Raw genomic sequence first — 19,849 nt, 5'->3', positions numbered from 1 at the left:
GCAAACGCAAACGCAAATCCACATGAATCAATACCGTAAACGATCAAGCTGAACTATGTATTGTACTATATATAATAATACGAGTCGAGTATACTATATATCACACATGCGTACGAGTACACAGACAACAAAACAGAACAACAGAACATGTAAGCAATCAATCCCCTCTATTTATTTAGAATCACATGAGAACACTAAAGAAATTCGCTTATTATCGTAAAACCACACAAAAATTGCATAATTTATACGATTACCTAAAAATATATATATATATTTATGTGAATAAACTGTAACTAATTCTCAAGGCAAACTGAAATGAGTTGCTCCATCCCATCCCATTCCATCCCGTATCATAAGCCTTGATCGCTTCCAGAAAAGTCCCTATAAATACGAGTTCTATGGTCATGAGCATGAAATGCTGAAATAGTTCTGGTGATAAGGCAAGCCATAGGAACCAGGAAATAGAGCAGAGGAGAGAGATTACTATCTAATCTTTTGCTCTATAAATTCGAGTAAAAGTGAACATTGTTTTTATATTGTGGTTTGAACTGCGTTTAAAAATAATAAGCCGTTAAACATTCCTCTATGACATCATCATGGCCAAACCAGCTGATGAGCAGCGGCGAGAGAGAAGAGCTCAGAGAGAATTGAAGCAAAGCTAACGCTAACACAAAGCTGCTCCGATACAACGCCAAATTGAGCATTTTGCTCTCTCCGGGAGAGCGCGTTAGGGAGCACACCACCTTGTAGAATTTCAACATGACCGAGTTTTCGTAGCTCCCCTGTTTGGATTGCACCGTTAAAACACTCTGAGCTTTCGTTAAACGCGGTCGTGCCTTTCTGTCTTTCGTTTTAACGTTCCGTTTGCCGTGATAGCCATTCCATTTTTTTTGGTGGACAGTGCATCGTAGCATTGTTGTGCATACCGAATACCGATATAGCCCAGGCCAGGCCAAGACACCACCAACCTACATTTCAACCAGCATTTTTTTTGTTTAAGCCAGGCTCCCTGCAAACCCGCAAACCCGTTTCTCCAGCAGCAACATGTCGTCCAACCGTGCACCCAAGTCTGGTTTTGCCGCCGAGGCCCAACGCAAAGTAAGTACTACAACAACTACAACAAACAGCAGAATAAACAAATTGCCGAAAAACAGAAACAGAAACTGAAACTGAAACTGGGCCCGACGTGCTATGGGAGTGTGGGGTGGTTGGGGTGTGTGCTTTGGAGGCTGCTCGGCTGCATCATTGACTTTATTTGGCGATTCGACGCCGAGTTTTATCTGCCTCGCGCCAAAAGCCAGCAAAATAAACTAAAAATGGAATTTCGTCTAACAAGGAATGACCTCATTCCGTTGATAAGTGAGCTTGGGGCTCGGATAATGAATGTGGTATGTGAGAAATGGTGCTCCGACTTGCCTATGCCTGTACGCGCACGCGTACGGCTGTGTGTGTGATGCATGCGTAATGTATGATGATGGGCTTCGTTCTGCTCTTTGAAAACAGCTTTCAAGTACGCGAATTATTTCATTAGAAAACAGCTTTCAAGTGCGGCAACTATTATTCCATTTGAATCAACCCCCCACCGTCACCCATTGAAAGCTGTCTTAGGTCTTAGGATGGTTCCAGGGGAATTCTGTGGTGCATTTAATGAATGATCACTGCGGTTCGTTGTTGATTCCCTTTCCAAAATGGAATTTGTCTGCTCTGCAGTTAGTTCCCTTCCTTGAATAAATTGACAACATTAGTTCCGCCTATTTACAGCACACTTTGTATTACATGCACACCCCCTGGCAAATGCACTTTTCTACCAGAATGAAAGGGGGGGTATGCACATGCATACATATGTACATTTGTATATTTTCGTAGTACCCTTCAACAGTTACGCAATTCAAGCCGCCCCGCGCCTAAGCCAAAGTGAAATTGTATATGTCGCCCGGTAAAGGGGATTAAGTGCAGTCCGACAACAACAACAAAGGCAAAAAGACAACTATACAATAGTTACAACATTTCACAAAAATAAAAAAACACAAAATAAATGGGTACAAAATGCTGCGGCTTTCGACAGTCGATGTTTCGAATACCCTTCTGGCAATATGCCAAGATTCAACAGGTTTGCTTTTGCAGAGCAGAGGCTGCCTTTTGGTGGGAGAGTGTAGGGTATACAGGGAGGAGAGCCAAACAAGATCATCCTTCGGAGAGTGGTAGGTGGCAGGGCATACACTCGTTCCGCCTGGCATGCAGGCCAGCTGTCGTCGTCTCAGCTTCAAATCGCGATCAAATGGCGGCCAGCTCGGCTCTCGAAGCCACAGGAGCTGGAGGCGATGATGTCATCCTCAACAGCCAGCTGGCGGCAAAGGCAAAGGCAACGGCAACGGCAACGGCAACCGCCACGGCGTCGCTGTCGTTGTCGTTGTCGTCTCCTGCCCCGTTTCGACTTTGATCATTTCGGCTTTGAAGCAACTCTCCGAAATGGAGAGTCGAGTCGAAGACGTTGAATGCGTGGCAGAAGGGGGGAAAAGCGATAGGAGCACCTTTCCATGAACGCCATGAAAAACACACCAACACCCAGACACATGCGTCGGGTCGCGTCGCTCGTCGTCGTCGTCGTCGCCGTCGCCATCGTCGTCAAGCACTTAAAGAGTATGTGGCATGAACAAACAACAGTAAGAAAACAAAATTTCTATATAAGAAGGTACATATGTATATGCATACATACTCGTCCGAGTATATCTGAAAGCTACAGCTGTATCTGTATCTGTATCTGTATCTGTATGTAGCGCATATTTGACTGGCATTTCGTTTCAAATTTCGGGCAGGGCATGGCTTTGCTTGGGTTCTGCTGCAGCCCCTTTCGACTGAGAGAACCGAGAGAACCCTTACAACCCTTCCCAGAAGCGCGTTAATTAGACGTTTTCTTGTTAACCATTTCCCCCTGCTTTCGCTGTCGCTGTCGCTGTCGCTGATGGTTTTCGTTGTTCCAGCCATTGAAACATTAGCCACGTACTAATCACCTGGGCCGTATTTGGCTGCCAAGAGTCCGAATCCGAATCCGAATCCGTGGCCCCCCCTTTGCACACATTTGTACATCCGCAGCACGCAACATATCCATGTACAGGTATCTTCTATCGGTATCAGTAAATGGAACTTGTCGGTGGGGGCCTCCCTCGCAGCTCTTCAGCAGTTGGCCCACATACACGTACCTGTACTTGTACTTGTACTCGTACATGTACAATGTACCTACCCAACACCATCAGACAGACACCGTCATTTTTAGATAAGCCATAAACAGTAGAGTAGAGGGAGTCATAAATCAAATGTTGTTTGGATTTCCGGTGAAACTCCGGCACCAAATGAAAGACCAAACCCCCAACCAACCCCGTTGGTTCCCCCGTTCGAACACATCATACAGCAACATCCATAATAATAATAAGAGTTCTCTTTATGGGTCTTTATGGCACCTCCCCTCTGGCACGGCACTCGAATTTGGCTTAAAACTTGAGAGTATTATGTCCAAAAGAGCGTATCATATCATAACATACTGTAGTTGACCTCGTTACATTTTCGGAATTTTGTTGATGTTTTCACAGTCGAAATGACATTTATTCACGAGTAGTAGCAGTGCATACATATCTCCCAGATATTGGTCAGCAATTGTCATGGATCACATGACGCATCCACAGCCACATCGCGAAAGAAAGGGAAATGAAATCGGCATCGGAATCGGAATCGGGTGAATGAATAATCGCCAGAAATGTATTTTCGAATTTCGCAGCTTACGTAATGGCGAAACAGAGTAGAGTAGAGAGTAGTGTGTGTTTGTTTGGTGATGCGTCAAACTCTGAGTGATTGTGATTCCCTTTTAGACGGGCATACCATACACACATTTAGCTAATCATCGTCATCTTTGCTGAAATATTGCCAAAGTTCAAATTGATGGGGCCCCGACCCCAGTCCCGGTCTAAGGCAAAGCAAAGCCATCGGATCCGATGGATCCAAAGCCAAGGCATGACATCATCGACTCGACTCAACGATCGCTGGCTTCAAAAAGCCATCAACCAGGCCAGGCCAGACCAGACCAGGCCAGACCAGGCATTACGTGCCCCTGCTTCTCATATCCTACAATGGATTATTATGCAATGATCATCAGTCTTCCGACTGGATCTCCAATCTCCTCTTGTTTTTAGTTTCATTTTCTTATATTTGGGGGGACAAATGTGCAGACATTTGTTTCGTTTGCAGAGCGGAAACTTCCGTCAGAGTTGGGCTCATGAAGTCAGAACCCTGGAATAGAATATTTTTAGAGGTAAAGATTCACTCACTGTCTGAATCATGGACACGGACACGGACACGGAATAGTTTCTCCCCGAAATATTTTCACTTTTCAAGTAACGTAGGTGGGATGGATGGGAATCATATTGCGTTGGCAGTAAGACAGGTTTAATTTAGCTCTGTTTTTTCGATGGAGAGTTTTTGCTGGCCCACAGTTTTTGGAAAGTAAGCGTGAGTATGCGGGAAGCCAGAAGACAAGAGCCAGCCCCTTCAATTTTAATTTAACTAAAAGCCAGAGCCAGGCCCAGACCCAGAGCCAGGCCCAGCCCCAGCCCCAGACCGGGTCGCCTTGAAGGGTCACTAATTCGCATTGCGTGTAGAATGCCATCCACCCAGAACGTACTTGAAGGGCCCGGTGCATGGGCTTCCTCTTCCCACAGACAATAACTACAAACATCATAAGCATGAGAATTAATTAGGTTCTTGTGGGCATTTCATTGTCACGCTGCTGGTAATTGTCCGTAATCTTGGTTAATTCATCAAACTGACCCATAGACCCAAAAAAAAAAGACACAAAAACACACAGACCCCCAGGTCGGTGAGTGTCGTTTGGGGGCTACTGGAAATATAAAAAGTGTAGTTGATTCGCTTTCATCTAAGGGGTTTTTCTAACGGAAACAAAACAAAACTTTTGAAATTTCGTTACTGATTATTTTGCAATCTACAAGCAAACATACAAATGTACAGGAGAAGACCCTGGAATGCCCCTAACTTACGATAAGGCAGCACGTTCTGGCCAGCTGTACATACCCGTACACGATACCCATACAATGGAAACTAAAAACACACTCCCATCATTATTCCTTATACGAGTATACATAGTATATATCATTTGCTGTACTTTTGTGCCGGCATTCGATTGTCGTTGAATTTCAAGACGACCTCAAACTCACTCAAAACTAAATGGCAAAAAATAAAACAAATGAACTGCTGGCTCCGTGCTTTCCGACAGTCGCTTGCTGCTGACTCATTAAAATAGCGCTTAAAAAAAAAATAAGAAGAAAAAAAAACTATGTGTAGGAAAGATGGGTGAGGGGCAGGGGAAGACTCGTAACTTGGCAGAAAGCAGAAATAATTTTGCTATTCTCTAGCATTTTTTTTGTGTTCGATTCTGTTGGGACCACCAACTGGAACTGTCGAAAACGTGTAAGAAATGTTCGGCATTCATTAGTTTCTTAACGGCTTTTTATTTACGATTATCTATAGACAGATAGGCGGGCAGGCAGGCCGGCAGGCCGGCAGGCCGTAGAATACCATCTACATATTTATGCCTAGTCGAAATTTATTCATCTGCCCGGAGGGTGTCAATTTATCTGCCATCATCATAATCATCATGATCGGAGGGGGCGATCGGAGATCGGGGTGTTCTTCCAGAGTTATGGTCATCTTGTGGCCGGGGCCAGATGCCAGATTCTTGCAGAGAATGTCAATCAAAATAATTTTTATTAATTGTCTCACGCTTCGCGAGACGTTTCCCTGTCCCTCTACCAATGATGAATGATGGATTCTGTTATTTGGTTCCATTTGATGTGGCTTTGTTTTCGGGATAAGATAAGTGCTGTCTCCGGCTCCAGCTCTGTCTCTGGCAACGGTTTCTAATCGGCTGACCTCTGCTGTTGGACTGTTGGCCGACCGTTATTCCAATTAGCGAATCAGTGGGAAGGAACGATTGCAATTATCGATAGCCCACTGTGATGGCCGTTTAATAATTGAAAGAGAAATCCGTCAGCTTCTCTGATGATAGAGTCATTTCCAGGCTATTTGCATATGGATGCTGTGCCTCTTCATATCTTAATCATGGATCAGTCGTTAATAATGCTCGTAAAATTTGATGTTTGACAATTGGCGGCTGCGACTACCGTTGCGAAAGGGAGATCAGAGGGAACAGACTTGCATACATACACATGGATGTAGTACAGTGCATTCACCTTTGTTAAGTACACAAATCCAGGGAAAGCCTCTGTCTGCTATCCCCCTCTATAACGCCGGCAATTGGTGGGTTTGCTTGCATTTCCCAGAGGGGCAGCGATAAGGAGTGGTGGCACCAGGGGCCCCAAGTCCCAAGCCCATAGCCACCAGCCACAATACAACTCAATTGGCGACAATCGTTCCATTTGTTTTCTGAGATCATTCATTTTAATAGACTCGGCCGTCAGAGCCAAATCACACATTTTAGTGGAAGTAAAGTACATTTTTCCTTATATATATGTATGGACGGTATACATATGTACACTCTGTGCATGTATGTATTCCTCTGTTCGCTTTGATAAAAATTGCTGATTATCTGAAATCTGTTAGCGACCGGCACTAACAATTCAATCAAATAAAACCAATAATAACGAGTGGGTGGGGTGGAGTGGGGTGATGGCCTAAAGATTGTTAAACATTTTGATTCCGATTTGGATTTGGATTTGGATTTTTATTGGATTTTTATTGGATTGGCCTAAAGCTAAATGGAAACACGACACGCAACGCTTGTGTGGTTTTTGATTTTTGGTTTTTGCGGTTGGAAATGTTGCTCCGCTTGGAATGGGGGCCAGGGGCCAGGGACCAGATGCTATGCTCAACAAGTGGTGGGCCACGCTCACAGATAGAGCTCGCTCTATGGCCAAAATCGGTGCGAAGGACGCCCAAGCGGCCGGCAAACTTAAGGCCGAATATGGTCAAGACACTCGGATAAAACAGGCTCCGCTCCCAGCCAAAGCTATCGGCATTGGCAAATATGGCTGTACATATATGTATATATGTATCTATACTGTATAGTATGAATATTGTATATTGTATATTGCTTTGAGAACATTGCGAACGTGACTGACTTTTATAATTTGAGCAAGTCAGCACCAGCACCAGCACCAGCACCAGCACCAGCACCCATTCGATGGGGAGTGGCAGTCGAGGGAGAGAGGGAGAGGGAGAGGGAGAGAGTTAGAGAGAGAGAGGCGCAGAGTGTAGGCGGAGTGCAATCTTATCCTTATCGCAACTCGAAATATATTAACGGCGAAAATGTCACGAGTGCCAGACAGGGAAAGGTTGATGTTTATAGCCAATTAATGATAACTCCCTTATCACCGATATTTCCTGAGATAGTTGCAGGGGAAATAACACATTATCGTTAGAGCCAGAGATACTGTCTGGCTCTGGACATGATTTGACTCGCGCGATTGGTGTCCCCAGTCTAGAAAGACCCTCCGAAAGAGTGGGATTAGCAGAGCAGAGAGCCATGTATCAGTCCAAGGTGGCCCCCGTATCTTTGAGTATCCCTAAAGATTCCCAAAAGTCTAACCAGAAGTCCGCCCTTTGTCCTGATTACAGATTAACTCAAAGTACAGCGAGGAGCTGGCCCAGGAGTCCCTGGAGTGGATCAAGTCCGTGACCGCTGAGCCCATCAACACGTCCGGGGACACGGACAACTTCTTCGAAGTGCTCAAGGATGGCGTGATCCTGTGCAAGCTGGCCAACGCCCTGCAGCCGGGCTCCATCAAGAAGGTGAACGAGAGCAAAATGGCCTTCAAGTGCATGGAGAACATCTCGGCCTTCCTGGAGTGCGCCAAGAACTTTGGCGTCCCCACCCAGGAGACCTTCCAGAGCGTGGATCTCTGGGAGCGCCAGAATCTGAACTCTGTGGTTATCTGCCTGCAGTCGCTGGGTCGCAAGGTGAGTGCAATCGTCGCTCGCAAAATATTCACAAAATCGCTTTAACAACGATCTCTTATCCGCCTTATCTGCAGGCCTCGAACTTCAACAAGCCCTCGATCGGACCCAAGGAGGCCGACAAGAATGTGCGCAACTTCAGCGACGAGCAGCTGCGCGCCGGCCAGAATGTCATCTCCCTGCAGTACGGCTCCAACAAGGGCGCCACCCAGTCGGGCATCAACTTCGGCAACACCAGGCACATGTAGAAGTGGCAGTGGCAGCATTAGTCCACCTCCCCCCCACCCTCACCCATCTCCACTCTCAGACATTCCGCAATAAAGCCAAAACCAAAAGCCAACATCTTCCGCTGCGGCTACCTTCGGTAGTTTTGGCATTGAGTCCTCTTTGATTTGGGTATAGTTCAGGTTTAATTATGACATTTTGAGAACACACGATAAATTATATGAAATATGTAGAGAGAGCGAAACCAGAAGCGATTAACGATTAACGATTATATATTTATGATACCAATTTGTATTTGTATTCCAATTGTAGCAGGCGAATGCTGTTATGTTATTACATAAACTACATTTATTTTTTTTAAATATTATTACTCGTAAGTACTCACATCCAAGTCCGCACACGGACATTCTTAGAATGATATATTTATATTTTCAACATTCGCATTCCGCATTCCGCACTGCGCACTCCACCACTCTCTTATCACTCTGATAATATCGTTCTTAAGAACCGCCACACACCGCCCCACCACCCATCACTGTTCTGCTCCCACTGCACTCGGATTTTGTGCCATCGAAGGGCAGTTTGAAACTGTTCGTCCCAATGCAAATGGAGTTGCATGATGAAAGGGAAGTCAAGTGTCTTCTATCTCGTAGAGTTTCGAACTAACCACCTGAGAATATCAATCAACCTGAGCATTTAATTAAATGTATTTACAGCCAGAGTATACATATATACACACGAGTATATGCATATACATCTATTACACACTTTGAATGATCTATTTTGAATACTGTCCCCTGTTGAAAATAAATAGTTGTTCTTTTAACAGAAATCGACTGTGCAATGCTTTAATTTGTGGATAATTTTCAGCAAACAACAAAACAAAACAGCCAGCGTACACGAAATGGCGAACAGGTGGGTTCTGGCGTGTCAATCACCCGATCCTCGGGAATGTTCCTTTGGACAGTGGGTAGGGCTCATTATCCAGAGAAGTTGGGCTGCAGCACAGGCACATCCGAGGCGATCCGATTCCCGCTCTTCAAAGATCGTCCTTCACGCAATATGCGTCCAAATCAATCAAGGATATTTGTTCCGATCAGGAGAGGCGTGGCACGCCCATCTCGGTCCACAAATAGAGGAGAAAGCAAAAAAAGGAGCGTATTTTATTCATATTAAACTCTTTTACTGAATACACAAACCATAGCATACTTTTGGGATGACCCACAAAATGCAACGCTGCTTTACTCACTTTATACTGCAGATCTGCCCTGCAGAAGGCTCCCAGGAAGGGAGCTTCTTCTCGCTGTATTGGCGGTCATTCGGCTAAAGACGTAATGGAGAAAACGGAATATGAGGGATCATCGGCCACTATTAGGGAGGGCAAAACGCTGGCAATCAATGTCTCCGCGAGGCCTTGAAGGCGACTGAAAATAATGCGTTTTGCCAAAACAATATTTGCATTGCCTCTTGCGTATAGAATGAGGCTTGGCTTTGTAAGATATACTACTTGTATACTATACTATATACTATACTATACTGTACTATATTTATGCATTGCATTGCATTGCATGGATTCAACGCTTAATCTAATAAAGAAAACAAATAATCTGAACAAGTTTGCATCTTTTGGGGGCACTTAACAGCAAAGTTAAATAACAGCGAAGGGCAAACAAATAATGTTAGATAACAGAAAGTGGCTTTCTGCGATTTCTGTTCGCCTGGTGCCTCGAAGATGAAAATTACTCGTTTCGCCCATTGGGAGGCATTGTTTGAATATAGCGACCAATCGGAGCATGGCATGGCTTCCTGTGATCGGAAGATGTCCTTGTTTTGATGGGATCATCACCAAAAATGCCATATCCTTCTGTGATCAGAAAAATGTCCCTGATGAAGTCCTCGATCAAGGATCATAATTAGCTGCGGCTCCTGTGGCTGCTATGGCTGTGGTGTGATCCGAAAATCCTTAATCCTTAATCCTTAATGGAATCCCGATCCAGGCTCATAAAAAACAAATGACAAAAACTCACAGTTGCCTCGAAACTCTTACGGGTTGGCGCCAAATTCAAATCGGTCTTTGTTTTGTAACAATTAGATATACTTTATTTTGATTTAAAAACAAATGGTTGCATACATTCACATTAATGCCCCGATCCTGTTTCGTTTCACTTTCGCCTGTTTGTAAATAATTCTTGTGGCCTTTGCATTTGGGTTATGCAGTCGTTGAATATAACACTTATAAAATCATTTCATATGATCGATCGCTTACATAAAATAATATATATCATACAGTCGTTGACATTGTTTGCTTCGTACATTCACTTAGGAGTATTTTGACAAAGATTCGAGACATAGTTACTAGATTACTAGACACAGATTCCGCCGAGATCTCTCCCAGCATTCGGCATTCAGCAACAAAAAAAAAGAACTAAAACACGGCCTGCAGCGGCTTGTCGGTCTGTGCACTGAGGCATTAACTAAGCTAGCTAAACTACACTGATACAGGCTGTCTGGCTAGCCAGCACTGGTCGTCTGCAGGAGCAGTTCCGCAGCCACCTCGAGACTCCAGTTGCTCTGCTGCAGGGCCTGCTCGCACTGACGCCTGCCGGCCACGCCCAATCGCGACAGCTGGTCGATCTTGTAGTGGCGCGTGCCCAGCGACACATCACCGCCGGCTGCCCGCAGCGCATTGCGCACCTCCTGTTCGATGGCCGCGCTGCCAAGCTTCTGCAGCATCTGCTGGAGTTTCTCCTGCTCGCGGCCATAGTCCGAGGGGACGGGGGCGTACAGCTGGTGGGCTCCCTCCCGATCCTGGAGGTGCTGCTGGCGCATTTTCTCCATCCGCCTGTGGATTTGTTGGGCTGAGAGCGGCGGCGGTGGCAGCGGAGCTGGTCGATGCGGACGAAGGTAATCATCGAGAGTGACCTCATCGTAGATCGCGGGCCCACTGCCATTTGGTACCTGACCATAGTAGGTTGATCCAGCAGTGCTGGCCGCCACTGCATCATAGAGCGAGGCGGAAGAGGCGTACACATTGTTCTTTGGGGCCACCACGCGATTGGATATGGCCACGAACGAATGGTTCGTCTCGGGCTGCTGCTGTTGCTGCTGCTGCTGAAGGTGGTTCTGATATAACTGCTCCTCTGCCTGCTCTGCTGGCGGCTGGGCGTAGTACTCCGAAGGCGTTGCGGCCACTTGCTCGTACCAGATGCGATTCACCACACTTTGGGTGGATGCGACGGCCGCGGCTGCCTCCACGTTGTTCTGCTTGGGCGAAGTACTCGACGAGGGGCTGGAATGATTCGAAGTGGTGCATCCGTTCTTGAGGGGCGTGAGATTCTGTTTGTACACCATATCCTTGTTGGCATACACTTGCGTGGAGTTGCGTTGGTACTCCTCCTGGGCCCTGTTCTGGCCATTGCTGTACATGTCCTTCTCCAGCTCGGCAATGAATGACTTGTCCAACAATACGCTCTCAGGGGCAGGAGCCAGTGTTTCTGGCAAGGGCTCCACGGGGAGACTGGCAATGGCGGTGACTGGTTCGGTCCTTTCCAGCGAGAGATTACTGAGATTCAACTGCATGGCTGCTGACTCCAGGGCAGGCATGTTCTCCTTATTCGAGCTGGAACCGCCAAAGAGGCTCTTCCTCACCGACGGACTATTGTAGATGGGGGCCGGCGACTGGGCCGCCCCCAGAGATTGGTTTAGATTCGAGTAGAGTGTCACTGATCTTTCCAGGCTGCTGGTGTCGAAGGGATCCCGCTCCCTGACTGGCGTCGACTGCTGCTGGTGCAGCTCTCGCTTCTGGGCAAACTCCATCGTGTTGGAATAAGTGGGCGGCATTTGGTATGGAGGCGGCTGCAGGCGTCCCGGAGAGGCAGTTTGGTTGGCTGGATCGAACTCGAATTGTGGCTGGTCATCGAAAAATGTTGGTGATACATTCAGCGATCCTTCGACGTCACAGAATGTGGGCACATCTATGGGGGCATCCAGTAAACAAAAGGAGCTGTTCATCTGCATGGATGAGCTGTCGCCTTCGGCTCCTAGGGGTCGCACCTCCGGCGATATATCAACGAGTATTCCCTCCTGCTGGAACTGCGGCGGCGGCGGACGCTGCGGACCACCAACTGTCACACCTGTAGCCTTCCCTACAGAACCCTTTTGCTTCACAGCATTGCGTCGCTGCAGTCCGGCTGAATCGTTGATTAGCTTGTTGTAGGCAAACTGCTTGCTGGTCGTTGACTTGCGTTCCTTGGCATGACTCTGGTTCGACAGGGAGACGCACTTTCGTTGACGCTCCTCTCCGTTGGCGATGTCCCCGGCTCCACCACCCCAGCAGAAGCCGAACGGGGAGCCGTTGCCGGCACTGCTACGCATCACCACATCGCCGGTGGAGGCCACCTTGCGCTGTTCCAGCAAGTTTCTCGGGAAGATGCCAATCTCGTATGTGCGCTGGTTTTGACCCTTGATCAGTTTCAGCTCGGGCCGTCCATCGATGATGGTAATGGTATCGCCAGCCTCGATTTTCAGCCCCTTCGAGTCGTGAAAGAAGCGCGCGGCTCGCATCAGCGGCGGTGACATGCTGACCAGGTATTCTCTGCGAAGGATTAAGGGGGATTAGCTGGGATCCCTGGAATCTGTAAAACACTTTTAGCTCACTTGAGGACCGCAAAGGTTGGACGCTCTGCCGGGGTCTTGTCCCAGCACTGCAGCATCATGGCGTAGACATCCGGCGGACACGCATCGGGCTGATGCAGGCGCTCGCCCTCGCGATCGATTTTGCTTAGGATTTGGGAGCCATTTAGGCCCACCCAGGGATCCTCGCCGAAGCTAAACATCTCCCACAGGGTCACGCCGAACATCCAAGTGTCGGAGGCATGCGAGAACTGTCGGAAGCGCAGCGATTCCGGGGCACACCATGGGAAGGGGACCTTCTTGTGCTCCGTCATGACGTAGCAGTCGTCCTCCTGGGGCAGAGCGCGCATAAGGCCAAAGTCTCCGATTTTGATCTTGTTTCCAGCGGCCAGAAGCACATTGCGGCAGGCGAGGTCGCGATGCAGGAACCGCTTCTGCTCCAGGTATGCCATTCCAGTCACGATCTGAACGGACCAGTTCCAGATGTGGGTGAGAGCCGTGTGCCGGCACTGCTTGCGCAGCGTGTCCAGCAGGGAGCCCCGCTCGGCCAGCTCCGTGATCATCATCATGGGCTGGGACAGCACCACGCCGTATAGCCGCACCAGATTGGAGTGATCCAGGGCGTGCATGGCCTGCACCTCGCGGAAGAAGTCATCGATAATGCCCGGCTGGGTAAGATTATCCGACTTTAGCACCTTCACGGCCACCGGTATAACCTTGCCCGCCGGCGAAGCGCTCCACTCGCCGCGTCTCACAACCCCGAAGGAGCCGTCGCCCAGCTTCGGGCCCATGGTGATGTCCTTCTCATAGATAAGGCAGGTCAGCTGCGTGCCATTGCCCTGTGTCGAGTCCCGGGTGGCGGAGGCCTGCTTCTTAGACGAGGGCTGCTTGCCGCCACCAATCAGCTTGGACAGGATATTCTTGCGCCACTGATGGGCCTTCTTTTTGCGCACCGCCTTCAACAAGCGTCGTATGGCGGGCTTGCCCAGTCCACACCGCACCAGATCTTCGTCATGTACATAGTCGAAGTGGGACAGGCGCGATACCTGGAGATCGTCGCGTATCCGCTCCAGGAACTGCTCCAGCTGTACCTCGCGCAGCAGATCCTCCAACCAGGCCGTTTCGCTGTGCCCGCCATCGACGACGGAAGGAGAGGCCATATTCTGAACAAAAACGAATATAAAAATTTGTAAACTATCTCCACGATAAGCTGGGATAAGAATAGACTATATGTTCTGTCGGCCAGAACCGGGAAAAGGTAATTTAAACTCACAGTTGCCTCGAAACTCTTACCGGTTGGCGCCAAATTCAAATCGGTCTTTGTTTTGTAACAATTAGATATACTTTATTTTGATTTAAAAACAAATGGTTGCATACATTCACATTAATGCCCCGATCCTGTTTCGTTTCACTTTCGCCTGTTTGTAAATAATTCTTGTGGCCTTTGCATTTGGGTTATGCAGTCGTTGAATATAACACTTATAAAATCATTTCATATGATCGATCGCTTACATAAAATAATATATATCATACAGTCGTTGACATTGTTTGCTTCGTACATTCACTTAGGAGTATTTTGACAAAGATTCGAGACATAGTTACTAGATTACTAGACACAGATTCCGCCGAGATCTCTCCCAGCATTCGGCATTCAGCAACAAAAAAAAAGAACTAAAACACGGCCTGCAGCGGCTTGTCGGTCTGTGCACTGAGGCATTAACTAAGCTAGCTAAACTACACTGATACAGGCTGTCTGGCTAGCCAGCACTGGTCGTCTGCAGGAGCAGTTCCGCAGCCACCTCGAGACTCCAGTTGCTCTGCTGCAGGGCCTGCTCGCACTGACCCCTGCCGGCCACGCCCAATCGCGACAGCTGGTCGATCTTGTAGTGGCGCGTGCCCAGCGACACATCACCGCCGGCTGCCCGCAGCGCATTGCGCACCTCCTGTTCGATGGCCGCACTGCCAAGCTCCTGCAGCATCTGCTGGAGTTTCTCCTGCTCGCGGCCATAGTCCGAGGGGACGGGGGCGTACAGCTGGTGGGCTCCCTCCCGATCCTGGAGGTGCTGCTGGCGCATTTTCTCCATCCGCCTGTGGATTTGTTGGGCTGAGAGCGGCGGCGGTGCCAGCGGAGCTGGTCGATGCGGACGAAGGTAATCATCGAGAGTGACCTCATCGTAGATCGCGGGCCCACTGCCATTTGGTACCTGACCATAGTAGGTTGATCCAGCAGTGCTGGCCGCCACTGCATCATAGAGCGAGGCGGAAGAGGCGTACACATTGTTCTTTGGGGCCACCACGCGATTGGATATGGCCACGAACGAATGGTTCGTCTCGGGCTGCTGCTGTTGCTGCTGCTGCTGAAGGTGGTTCTGATATAACTGCTCCTCTGCCTGCTCTGCTGGCGGCTGGGCGTAGTACTCCGAAGGCGTTGCGGCCACTTGCTCGTACCAGATGCGATTCACCACACTTTGGGTGGATGCGACGGCCGCGGCTGCCTCCACGTTGTTCTGCTTGGGCGAAGTACTCGACGAGGGGCTGGAATGATTCGAAGTGGTGCATCCGTTCTTGAGGGGCGTGAGATTCTGTTTGTACACCATATCCTTGTTGGCATACACTTGCGTGGAGTTGCGTTGGTACTCCTCCTGGGCCCTGTTCTGGCCATTGCTGTACATGTCCTTCTCCAGCTCGGCAATGAATGACTTGTCCAACAATACGCTCTCAGGGGCAGGAGCCAGTGTTTCTGGCAAGGGCTCCACGGGGAGACTGGCAATGGCGGTGACTGGTTCGGTCCTTTCCAGCGAGAGATTACTGAGATTCAACTGCATGGCTGCTGACTCCAGGGCAGGCATGTTCTCCTTATTCGAGCTGGAACCGCCAAAGAGGCTCTTCCTCACCGACGGACTATTGTAGATGGGGGCCGGCGACTGGGCCGCCCCCAGAGATTGGTTTAGATTCGAGTAGAGTGTCACTGATCTTTCCAGGCTGCTGGTGTCGAAGGGATCCCGCTCCCTGACTGGCGTCGACTGCTGCTGGTGCAGCTCTCGCTTCTGGGCAAACTCCATCGTGTTGGAATAAGTGGGCGGCATTTGGTATGGAGGCGGCTGCAGGCGTCCCGGAGAGGCAGTTTGGTTGGCTGGATCGAACTCGAATTGTGGCTGGTCATCGAAAAATGTTGGTGATACATTCAGCGATCCTTCGACGTCACAGAATGTAGGCACATCTATGGGGGCATCCAGTAAACAAAAGGAGCTGTCCATCTGCATGGATGAGCTGTCGCCTCCGGCTCCTAGGGGTCGCACCTCCGGCGATATATCAACGAGTATTCCCTCCTGCTGGAACTGCGGCGGCGGCGGACGCTGCGGACCACCAACTGTCACACCTGTAGCCTTCCCTACAGAACCCTTTTGCTTCACAGCATTGCGTCGCTGCAGTCCGGCTGAATCGTTGATTAGCTTGTTGTAGGCAAACTGCTTGCTGGTCGTTGACTTGCGTTCCTTGGCATGACTCTGGTTCGACAGGGAGACGCACTTTCGCTGACGCTCCTCTCCGTTGGCGATGGCCCCGGCTCCACCACCCCAGCAGAAGCCGAACGGGGAGCCGTTGCCGGCACTGCTACGCATCACCACATCGCCGGTGGAGGCCACCTTGCGCTGTTCCAGCAAGTTTCTCGGGAAGATGCCAATCTCGTATGTGCGCTGGTTTTGACCCTTGATCAGTTTCAGCTCGGGCCGTCCATCGATGATGGCAATGGTATCGCCAGCCTCGATTTTCAGCCCCTTCGAGTCGTGAAAGACGCGCGCGGCTCGCATCAGCGGCGGTGACATGCTGACCAGGTATTCTCTGCGAAGGATTAAGGGGGATTAGCTGGGATCCCTGGAATCTGTAAAACACTTTTAACTCACTTGAGGGCCGCAAAGGTTGGACGCTCTGCCGGGGTCTTGTCCCAGCACTGCAGCATCATGGCGTAGACATCCGGCGGACACGCATCGGGCTGATGCAGGCGCTCGCCCTCGCGATCGATTTTCCTTAGGATTTGGGAGCCATTTAGGCCCACCCAGGGATCCTCGCCGAAGCTAAACATCTCCCACAGGGTCACGCCGAACATCCAAGTGTCGGAGGCATGCGAGAACTGTCGGAAGCGCAGCGATTCCGGGGCACACCATGGGAAGGGGACCTTCTTGTGCTCCGACATGACGTAGCAGTCGTCCTCCTGGGGCAGAGCGCGCATAAGGCCAAAGTCTCCGATTTTGATCTTGTTTCCAGCGGCCAGAAGCACATTGCGGCAGGCGAGGTCGCGATGCAGGAACCGCTTCTGCTCCAGGTATGCCATTCCAGTCACGATCTGAACGGACCAGTTCCAGATGTGGGTGAGAGCCGTGTGCCGGCACTGCTTGCGCAGCGTGTCCAGCAGGGAGCCCCGCTCGGCCAGCTCCGTGATCATCATCATGGGCTGGGACAGCACCACGCCGTATAGCCGCACCAGATTGGAGTGATCCAGGGCGTGCATGGCCTGCACCTCGCGGAAGAAGTCATCGATAATGCCCGGCTGGGTGAGATTATCCGACTTTAGCACCTTCACGGCCACCGGTATAACCTTGCCCGCCGGCGAAGCGCTCCACTCGCCGCGTCTCACAACCCCGAAGGAGCCGTCGCCCAGCTTCAGGCCCATGGTGATGTCCTTCTCATGGATAAGGCAGGTCAGCTGCGTGCCATTGCCCTGTGTCGAGTCCCGGGTGGCGGAGGCCTGCTTCTTAGACGAGGGCTGCTTGCCGCCACCAATCAGCTTGGACAGGATATTCTTGCGCCACTGATGGGCCTTCTTTTTGCGCACCGCCTCCAACAAGCGTCGTATGGCGGGCTTGCCCAGTCCACACCGCACCAGATCTTCGTCATGTACATAGTCGAAGTGGGGCAGGCGCGATACCTGGAGATCGTCGCGTATCCGCTCCAGGAACTGCTCCAGCTGTACCTCGCGCAGCAGATCCTCCAACCAGGCCGTTTCGCTGTGCCCGCCATCGACGACGGAAGGAGAGGCCATATTCTGAACAAAAACGAATATAAAAATTTAAAAACTATCTCCACGATAAGCTGGGATAAGGATAGACTATATGTTCTGTCGGCCAGAACCGGGAAAAGGTAATTTAAGGTCTCGCAAAATACGCTTTTGGGGAAATATCAATTCTCAATGCCCTCGCACTGAGAAGGTGGCGCAAGAACGCGAGCTGCTTTGAGCTGACGTCACACATGTGAGACTAAAAAGTTCATTAAATCGCCACTTCTTTTTACAAAACAGAAAATGCATAATGCTTTGGAATAATGAATGCATACATGACGTCACACAGTGAATATTCGAAGCCAAAGCTCCACACGGCGTCACCTGCCATGCCAAAACAGTGAGTGCAGCGTGATTCGAATCGGAATTGCACAGAGCAGTTCTGCGGTCGACGTCGCTGCTGCTGCTGTCAATGAGGCGGGAATTGCGGTGTGTCTGTGCACGTGTGTTTGTGTGTGTGTCAGGGCAAAAGATAAACGGAACGGGAATATGGGTGAGAGCTTGAACTCTGACGCGTGCTCAAGTGGAGTTTATTTATAGAGAGATAAGCAGGCAGGCGGCAGGCAAGCGGAGGTGGAGACGGGGGAATGAAATAGATAGTTTGAGCAACCCAGGGGGATCGGATCGGATTATGTGGAAAGGCGTGAGCAGTTATGGTTGTTACTGGAAAGACCTTTACGTGTGTATTTTTAGTAACTGAGTCAACTGATTACAGGCGTTACAAGCCCATGCCCCTGCCATTCCGAGGTAATACTTGGAACACAACGCTTAGTGGTTGACGACAGTTTGAGTAATTGTTCAGGCGGAAACTTGAATTTGAATAGCGGATGCGTCGGACAGCAACAACGCCCCATTGAGAGCAGGTTTTACTATGTCATTCGCTAGCGATCCCACCCCAAAAAATCGCAGCAGTTGCGTTGGCATTGTTATTGTTGCGCGTATTTCGAAACATTTGTTCCACTCCCGAGGGTATAAAGGATGGCTGGACACTCACCCAAGCTGCAGATGTGCAAATTCGGTTGATTTTGAGAGACAGCTGCAGCTGCGGAGCAGTACAGTGGCCGCAGCGGCAGAGGCAGCGGCAGCGAAGCGTTTTCTGCTGCTTCCGTTGGCTGCTGCACTCTGCTAAACTTCCTGTCTGGACTGGAACAGGTTGCCCAAGACAAAAGAGACCACGATGAACGATGATAATGATGTTGGAGATGTGAAATTCAATATGCGAGAGCCAGCCAAGCAGGCAGCCGCAGCAGCAGGCGCAAGGTGAAGGACGTCGACGCAGACGTTGCCGTCGCCGTCACAACCGCCGTTGGTGTTTTGTGAGATTGTGTGCTTGTGTGTGTGGGTTCGTGTGCGTACGTTGCTTTGTTTACACTCCTCGCCAAATGAGCAGCTGGCAGCGCTGTTGAATTTGTATACGAAAAGTAGCCATCACGACGACGCTACGCTGATGCCGCCATCGCCGCCGCGTATGAAGCAAGAAAACACTTTAATATTAATTTAGTGAGCAGCGCGCCCGCCGCCACACACAGCACCACACAAAAAACAATGAGTCCGCTTTCAACAGCTACTTTTCCGCACGCCCAGCTCCCTCCCCCGCTGTCGTCACACGTTTTTGCACAATTTTCTATCTGTATTGTATTGTTGCAGTTGCTGTGTGCACAGTGGTGTATTTGTGTGCGTATGAGAAAATTTAAATGCACGAAAAAGCAGCAACGCAAAATAATGTTAGCCACTCGGTCTCACAAACGAATCGATTGGATAACTGCAATTTCTGCTCCACTTGAAAATTAACTTGTTTCAGAATTATATTCCAGTGCAGATGCAATAAAACACGGATTGAACCTTTTTTGATTTGCGATTGAAAATGCGCGACAGCGAAACGGAGCTTGGTTTTTGTACTTCCTTCTCGCTCGCCCCGTAGCAGCTGACAGCGAAACAGAGGAATCGATAAACGATAGC

At 49.5% G+C, this 19,849-nt stretch overlaps 3 protein-coding genes across 5 annotated transcripts; 1 reads left to right on the top strand and 2 right to left on the bottom strand.

Moving 5' to 3' along the window:
- The first annotated feature begins 797 nt into the window (after nt 1-797).
- Nucleotides 798-8,567, top strand: LOC108153159 (myophilin). Of its 2 annotated transcripts, none has more exons than XM_017282962.2 (3): nt 798-1,098; nt 7,642-7,983; nt 8,058-8,567. In XM_017282962.2, the coding sequence occupies exons 1-3, from the start codon at nt 1,045-1,047 to the stop codon at nt 8,226-8,228; spliced, it is 567 nt and encodes a 188-aa protein (XP_017138451.1). In that variant the 5' UTR covers nt 798-1,044; the 3' UTR covers nt 8,229-8,567. The 2 variants fall into 2 exon arrangements, with proteins under 2 accessions (XP_017138451.1, XP_017138452.1); XM_017282963.2 differs by lacking the exon at nt 798-1,098 and adding an exon at nt 7,459-7,564.
- A 1,711-nt stretch (nt 8,568-10,278) lies between these two features.
- LOC117186827 lies at nt 10,279-14,223 on the bottom strand. Of its 2 annotated transcripts, none has more exons than XM_033388119.1 (3): nt 14,131-14,223; nt 12,862-14,000; nt 10,279-12,799 (listed from the first exon to the last, which is right to left on the bottom strand). In XM_033388119.1, exons 2-3 carry the CDS (start codon nt 13,995-13,997, stop codon nt 10,717-10,719), a joined length of 3,219 nt encoding a protein of 1,072 aa, XP_033244010.1. In that variant the 5' UTR covers nt 13,998-14,000; nt 14,131-14,223; the 3' UTR covers nt 10,279-10,716. The 2 variants fall into 2 exon arrangements, with proteins under 2 accessions (XP_033244010.1, XP_033244011.1); XM_033388120.1 differs by lacking the exon at nt 14,131-14,223 and adding an exon at nt 14,111-14,128.
- Nucleotides 14,157-19,825, bottom strand: LOC108151901. Its single transcript, XM_017280810.2, has 3 exons — nt 18,885-19,825; nt 16,740-17,878; nt 14,157-16,677 (listed from the first exon to the last, which is right to left on the bottom strand). Exons 2-3 carry the CDS (start codon nt 17,873-17,875, stop codon nt 14,595-14,597), a joined length of 3,219 nt encoding a protein of 1,072 aa, XP_017136299.2. The 5' UTR covers nt 17,876-17,878; nt 18,885-19,825; the 3' UTR covers nt 14,157-14,594.
- Nucleotides 19,826-19,849: the final 24 nt, after the last annotated feature.

This window comes from Drosophila miranda, chromosome XR, assembly GCF_003369915.1.
Source record: "Drosophila miranda strain MSH22 chromosome XR, D.miranda_PacBio2.1, whole genome shotgun sequence".
Taxonomy (NCBI): Eukaryota; Metazoa; Arthropoda; class Insecta; order Diptera; family Drosophilidae; genus Drosophila; species Drosophila miranda.
This window is presented reverse-complemented; position numbering and strand designations above follow the sequence as displayed.

What these genes read in the sequence shown, in the direction of transcription:
- LOC117186827 (XM_033388119.1), bottom strand. Translation starts at nt 13,997, where the DNA reads ATGGCCTCTCCTTCCGTCGTCGATGGCGGGCACAGCGAAACGGCCTGG. An exon ending in CCAACCTTTGCGGTCCTCAA is followed by an intron (nt 12,800 to 12,861) that starts GTGAGCTAAAAG and finishes AATCCTTCGCAG; the next exon opens with AGAATACCTGGTCAGCATGT.
- LOC108151901 (XM_017280810.2), bottom strand. Translation starts at nt 17,875, where the DNA reads ATGGCCTCTCCTTCCGTCGTCGATGGCGGGCACAGCGAAACGGCCTGG. An exon ending in CCAACCTTTGCGGCCCTCAA is followed by an intron (nt 16,678 to 16,739) that starts GTGAGTTAAAAG and finishes AATCCTTCGCAG; the next exon opens with AGAATACCTGGTCAGCATGT.
- LOC108153159 (XM_017282962.2), top strand. Translation starts at nt 1,045, where the DNA reads ATGTCGTCCAACCGTGCACCCAAGTCTGGTTTTGCCGCCGAGGCCCAA. An exon ending in CCGCCGAGGCCCAACGCAAA is followed by an intron (nt 1,099 to 7,641) that starts GTAAGTACTACA and finishes TCCTGATTACAG; the next exon opens with ATTAACTCAAAGTACAGCGA. An exon ending in TGCAGTCGCTGGGTCGCAAG is followed by an intron (nt 7,984 to 8,057) that starts GTGAGTGCAATC and finishes CCTTATCTGCAG; the next exon opens with GCCTCGAACTTCAACAAGCC.